This window comes from Carassius auratus, chromosome 50 (genome assembly GCF_003368295.1).
Source record: "Carassius auratus strain Wakin chromosome 50, ASM336829v1, whole genome shotgun sequence".
In the NCBI taxonomy this organism is placed as follows: Eukaryota; Metazoa; Chordata; class Actinopteri; order Cypriniformes; family Cyprinidae; genus Carassius; species Carassius auratus.
Genome location: NC_039292.1, coordinates 11579605 through 11586448, shown reverse-complemented (window position 1 = coordinate 11586448; position 6844 = coordinate 11579605). Strand labels below are relative to the sequence as shown.

The 6844-nt window shown below is 40.3% G+C and overlaps 1 protein-coding gene and 1 long non-coding RNA gene across 2 annotated transcripts; one reads left to right on the top strand and one right to left on the bottom strand.

The window, feature by feature from the left end:
* Positions 1-207: 207 nt before the first annotated feature.
* Positions 208-2168, bottom strand: LOC113067019 (forkhead box protein B1). The gene has a single exon (XM_026239196.1). The coding sequence runs from the start codon at positions 2023-2025 to the stop codon at positions 1132-1134; it is 894 nt and encodes a 297-aa protein (XP_026094981.1). The 5' UTR covers positions 2026-2168; the 3' UTR covers positions 208-1131.
* Positions 2169-2371: 203 nt separating this feature from the next.
* Positions 2372-4867, top strand: LOC113067020 (uncharacterized). The gene is made up of 3 exons (XR_003279264.1): positions 2372-2560; positions 3944-4149; positions 4382-4867. It is a non-coding gene; the product is annotated as an uncharacterized LOC113067020 (long non-coding RNA).
* Positions 4868-6844: the final 1977 nt, after the last annotated feature.

The window sequence follows — 6844 nt, the reverse complement described above, 5'->3', positions numbered from 1 at the left end:
TTTGTAAAGAGAAAAAGTAGTAGCCTACTATAGCTATTAATTATATTTGCATTTCAGTAATTGTAACAAGAATAGTAGTAAGAATAATATTTTTTCTTTTAATTGCTTTTTTACATTTTGAATGAACATGAGTAGGCTATTTGTCGGTCTGTGTGAAGAAGGTAAAAAAACGTGCGAAATTCACAAACGAATACAACAGCAAATGTGTACGTTTACACAGTTTTAATGAAAAAATATTCTGATGACCAAGTTTATAATTTAATGCAGACGTTTTGCACATCTTTTAAAAGCACGCATGCTTGCAGCGAAACAACACAAAGTCTGGAAAAGGGCATGCTTTATATCTGAACAAAAAGTACAAATGTACGGCATTTAATACACATGGTCACCACGGCTTTAAATAAAACGCTCACAAAACATTTCCTGCAAAATATAATGTAAAACATCTAACTAAAAAGTGCATTGGACACAATTCAATATCACTTATTTGCAATTATTCACATATTTACTTGAAGACCCTATCCTTTAAAACTAGTTTAACTTTTTCAAGTTTGCCATTGTAGCATACTGTACTTGTGTGTGTGTGTGTGTGTGTGTGTGTGTGTGTGTGTGTGTGTGTGTGTGTTAAATCAAGTATAGTATTTGGTTTGCAGGCTGAGACAAGTTTAGTCTTCTAGGACGTTAGTAGCATAACTACTAACAACATAAAATAGTGAGCATTCCAGATGAAGCACATTTTCAGCCTGTTTTCAGCACAGTTAATTAGCTAACGAATATTATAGGCGATATCCTGTAAAACGACGAGCACTTGCCACGTGCGATTGAAACACGAAGCAGATCGCAGTGCTTGGAATTTGTCAACAGTCAACCCACTCGAATAAACACATATATTCTGGATATTTCAAATGTAAAAACTCTCAATTTTACAATATGGTATCCGTGTCGATCCGTGCGATTGGACTCATCGAAGGCAAAACTTAAAATCTGAACAACATACACATAAATTAACATCACTGCAACATAGATAGCTCTTGCCTTGATTGTATAGCCAGTGTTTTGTTTTTGTTTTCTTCAAGGTCTATAATTAAAAATTCAACTTTGGAGTACACCCGGAGGCCCAGTTCGCAGGTGTCAGTGCACCGCGACCGACTGCAGCGACGCGGGGCCCGTCAGGGTCGCGCTCGGGGTGGCGGGGCTGCTTTGGCTAGTCGCTGTCTGCGGGGAAGTCGGGCTCAGCGACTGGGGAGAGTTCGACAGGAAAGCGGGGATGTGGTGAGGCAATGCCGCCGGGGTGGGCTTAATCGGGACGGGGATCGCCGGTAAGGTCTGTCCGCCGTGGCAAAGCGACTTGATGGGCACGCCGTAGGCACTGTAATCGCTGCTGGTCATGGAGATGGGCGCCACGCTGTCCATCACGCTAGTGCTGTACATATGGGGCCAGGCTGTGGTCAGCTGGTTGTGGAGGGGATACCCGGTGGAGAACGCCAGCCCTCCAGGCACTTTATACTCTCGGGCGATGATGTTCTCGATGGCGAACGGGTGTTTGAACGTGGACGGCTGGGATACACCCAGGTTGTAGCTGGACATCTGGGGGAGGTGGGTGCCCAGGGCGCTGAGCCGGAGCTTGGCTTGCTGCTGGAGGTAGTGGGCAGCGTCCGAGGGCTTGCTGGGCGCCAGGTGCTCTGATGTCATCACCTTGAAGCGTTTGCGGCGTCGCAGGAAACTTCCGTTCTCGAACATGTCCCCACAGCTGGGATGGAGAGCCCAGAAGCTGCCCTTTCCGGGCTGATCCGGGCGCCGGGGGATCTTGATGAAGCAGTCGTTGAACGACAGGTTGTGGCGAAGGGAGTTCTGCCAGCGCTGGGTGTTTTCCCGATAGTAAGGAAAGCGGTCCATGATAAACTTGTAGATCTCGCTAAGTGGAAGCATCTTCTCCGGGCAGCTCTGGATGGCCATAGCGGTGAGGGAAATGTAGGAGTACGGTGGTTTCTGATCGCTGTATGTGTTTCTCCCGGGTCTAGGCATCCTGTCGAAATACTGCGTTGGAATTCACCTGGAAGTCTGTCCTCGAGTAGTATTTGATCGTTTTCTCTCTCTTTCTCTCCAAAGAGCGCCGAGAGTCGTCCTGTAAGTTCACTTTCTGCTATGAACTCACAAAAGAAGAAGTAGTAGGGTTTCCTTCTTCCCAGGCCAGCTTGAATAGACCAGATCCCCCCTCTCTCACTCTCTCTCTCTCTTTCCGTCTTTCTTGATAAGACTAGAGCTAAGTGGCTACCTCCATGTCCTTCCTCTAACCATCTGATAGTTTTATGTGGCGACATGGGCAGAAAAAGACCCCTGTAGAGGCGCTTCATTAATGTGCCACTTCTTTGCTATCACATGACAATCGCCTTGGGAGGAGGGGGGCTGGGAGAAAGGCATAATCTGGTTTCATTTACACCTATTTACATGGACACCTTGGGCCAATAGAAATCATTTCCATTTGAAGACAGTGCAAAGGGGTGAAAAGGCTCGGCAACCGGAATTGAACTGCGATGGCACCCGGTTACAGTGTGTGAAGGTATGTGTGTGAACCCTTCTGTGCGCTTCGTAGGGTGCTTGGTCTACAATTCACGCGTACAAATGGATCAACTGAGCAATGGGATGTTTGACATGGAAATTGCATGCAGTTTGCATTGTATCGTCACAGTTACTTTTCGCTTGTCTTGCTGTCATGACACAGTTCGTATGACTTTTGCCGGCTTTGTTATGCCTCCTTAGAATGAAAATGTCAATTGCATCCCATCGTAAACATGCGGAGGGCAAATTAAACCGTGTAGCGACATATTTCCCCGTGTATTTCCACATGACTAACCTGAGCGCCTCGTTATTATAATGAGCAAAGGGAGTCCTACATATGTCTTTTAGCCCATGAGCATATGTTTATTAGCAACTAGGAAATGAGCTAATGTGTCACGGATGGTCTTTTACTACAGTCAGGAGATATAGCTATATTTTATTAAATCACGATAACACTTTAAGGTGAATTTGCACACATTATATCTCACTATTATCATACTCTAAAAATGCACACTCAAAATAATAAGTAGCTGTCTTATTTTATTATTATTATCATTATTTTAAGTTTCAACCTACACAGATTATTTCATTGCACGCCTTCAACCACTTTTAATTAGAAATTAAATTAATTATTTTGACAAATGTAATAGATGGAAACAATGGATGGAAAATGTTACGGCATAATGATGAAAACACATTTACCGTGCGATTAATAACAATGGCAATGCGTGCTTACAAGCAGCTACTAAATAATTACACGCAGTTCATTAGTATTACACGGTTCTTAATTATGCAAATACACATTAACACTGTAAAGTGTGCACAAATCATCAAAGCTTGTGTTTTCAAATGATTAATATTCGCTTGATTTTAAAGATGTGGCCGGATCTCATTATTGCGGGTTTAAATGCGCGGGCACATCCTACAATATTAACAGCTATAGGCTACTTGTGAAACCTCTTCACAAAGCCGACGACAAGATAAATCTAAAAAGACATGACCTATGAACACATTAAAGCTTCCAACATATGGAAATATAGAATAATTCACAATAACAGTCGATGCAATGCAAATTGATTCTAATTTCGAATGAAAGTGTGAGGTGACCTGGAGGGTGTATTAGAAAATGTGCAGACACTTAAAAACAAACAAACAAATAAAAAAAACTTCTTGAAATGAAACTTCATGATGTCAGGCGGGCTTTTGTGCCCATGTAAAGCAAACTAAAAAAAAAGTACTTTAGATATGCAAATAAAGCCTTTATAGTGGCGTTGTGAAAACTGTATAAAATATCCATAAGTCAATTATATGAATGTGAAAAACGAATGGGAGCCTATTTTGAGCAATGGCCATTCAAGTTTTTTTTTTTTTTCTTTTTTTCCAGGGCTCACCAAGGGCCACCTTTCCGCTTGGCGAGTTTACAATGCGATTGACCACACACGAGCTCGCGGATTTGCTCATAATTTATGCAAATTTTCCACCATAAATCCACCAACGAGACCCATGTCTGCTCTGAGAGATTGCGAATAGAATCATTGCAATAACGCATTGTTTATTTTGATGCCTGTTTGGAAGATGCATGAGGAAAAGGTCTGTATCTAAACTTTGGGAAGAGAGAGAGAGAGAGAGAGAGACTTTTATCAGGCAGCTAATATTTACAAAACAGGAGGAAAGTACCAAGCAAAGCCATATAGTTTCCTTGGTTGCCACACAATCACCGTCTCAGAAACACTTTCTTTCCAAGCTAGGAAGTCATGCAGCTTCTCTCTGAGCCATGAAGAACTTCTTTTAACTTGTCATTCCTCTGTTTGTGTATTGACAGAAAAGGGCCAATGGATTTCACTTTTCCATGCTTCTTTCACTTGAAGTTTTCCAGAGTTCTTCCGAGGGAAGCAGCGTCGATGTGAAAAAGCAAGTATTCTTCAATGAATCTGTCCCTGAATTCTGACAGTGCGACACGAAGGATCCGACACCTTCAGTGAGAGAGAGGGAGAGATGGTGTTTGCGTGTGTCTATAGCGCTCAAAAAAAAAAAAAAAAAACATTTATTTCTCTGCCCAAATGTTTACCCAGACAATAAACAATAGAAAAACAACTACGTGACTTGTCCTAGTGTTCGAGGAAAGAAAGGATGCACTTGAAAATAACTAATGCAGGGAAAAATAGCGTTTTAAAATACATCTGAATAAAATAAATGCACAACGTTTGTAGCTGAGGCGAGATTGTCTCAAACTTTTAATATAAATTGTAATAGTTTAGAAATCTACAACATACTGATAAAAATAGGTCCACTGTTGTTAAAACCGAGAACACCAACTGAAAAAAAAAACATTTATTGTTATAATTTATTGTTATATATATATATATATATATATATATATATATATATATATATATATATATATATATAAAATAAATATTTAAATTAAACATAATAAAATTGAACTAACATTAAAATATACATTTCGAAAATAAACACTTCCATTCTAACTGGCACAAATACAAAAAACAATCAGTGTGTGATAGTCAATTTCCTATGCATTTCTCAGATTGTCCATCTTTGCTCTGGTGGCAAAGCGTTCCCGAATCTTTTATTTACACGTGTACCCTGTAAAATATATTTGCAATATTGTGCAAATGAGCCCAGTCGCCCGCGCGCTCCTTCGCTGATCATACAGACAGGCAGGCAAATGTTTTCACAGTTAATCGCGCGCACAAAGGCACAGTATCAACCTGTGATGAGGGACCACCCAACGCATTGCACCTTCTCCGTTTCTTTCGGGATAAAGTTTCCGGCAGCTGTCATGGGAATCAGCTTTGTCCTTAACTTAACGGTTAACCAATGTGACGAGGACGAGCCGTGCGTATTTATCCACTGGAGATTTGCTGCTTTTTCTTCCCGCGGGTCCCGCGCGCTATAATGCGCTCAAATGGCGCACTGCAAATGCCACGACTCTTGAATGGCTCGAGTCCCTGCAGCAGTAGATCAACTGTATAATGTGCGAGTGAGTTTGGTCATTTGTACAAGCTGAACAAAGGTTGGTCTAAGCCAAATTGCATTGCACTTGTGAACCGGGGGCTCTAGTCTTAAGTTTCTTTTACGGCTGGGGGGACCGAGAACAGTTTTGTGTGCATCTGAAAAAGCAGAAAAACAAAGGCACTTTCTGAAGCATCTTAAAGTAGAGTAGTGAGGCGTGACATTCCCAGGGCGATGGGACACAAAAGCTGAGGTCACGCGGATGAAAAGGAGAATCAAACAGCCACTTTCACACGTCTGCCCTCCGCCACACAATAGGAAACAAATGTTGTTAAAAGAGGATCGATGCCATTCATTGTAAGGCAGCGAATGATAGCAAAACAATATTGTCAAACTGAATCAACTTTGGGATATGCTGCCACCCAGGAAAAAAAAAGGAGGGACTGGGAGAAACTTTGGTCCTGCTTTTTACATCCATGCAAGGAGCCGTCAACAGAGGCGAAACTGCAGAAACATATTCACCATGTCAAGAAAAAAAAAAACCCTTACGATGCTTATGGAGTATTTTTATGACTCTAAAAATGTTAAGTTGCGTAACTAACCCCCCATCCCCCGAAACAAAGAAACAAAAACAGACAAACAACAACATATTAACATATTACAATATTTTAAATACAAAAATCATGAATTACTGAGTCATTAATTTCAGCAAATGTACTCCATATGATCTGATAAAAATTATGTGCCTTGCCATAAAATAGGCAAAAAATTCTAAATGTAAAAATACAAATATAAATACTTAATACATTAAAAATTGTATACATTTTTAAAATAGTATTATAAATTAACTGCTTTCCCTTTTCTACAAGGAATAACACATTCTACCAATTAATTCTACCATTACAAATTGAAAACGTGCATCACAAGTATATTCGAGTCATTTTTACATGACTGACGTAATAGACATACAAATGCTTGAATATATCGTCAGATATATTCATGTCAACCATCCAAAAATACAGCTGTTATATAATAAATATTACTGGCATATAACTATTATTATTATTATTATTATTATTATTATTATTATTGCTGCTGCTGCTGCTAGTCGTTAGAGCATGTCATGCTGTCAATCAGAACCCAGCTGAGCTCTCCGTAAACTCCATATGCATTTCATCGCATTATTAGCTTCATCTTTCTGCAGGGCAATGTAGATTTACCAAAGAACTAATGAATAAACAAATAACAATGGCTGGCGGTATAATTGACATTGTTAATGCAAACATTTGTATACACGTCATCAAAATGA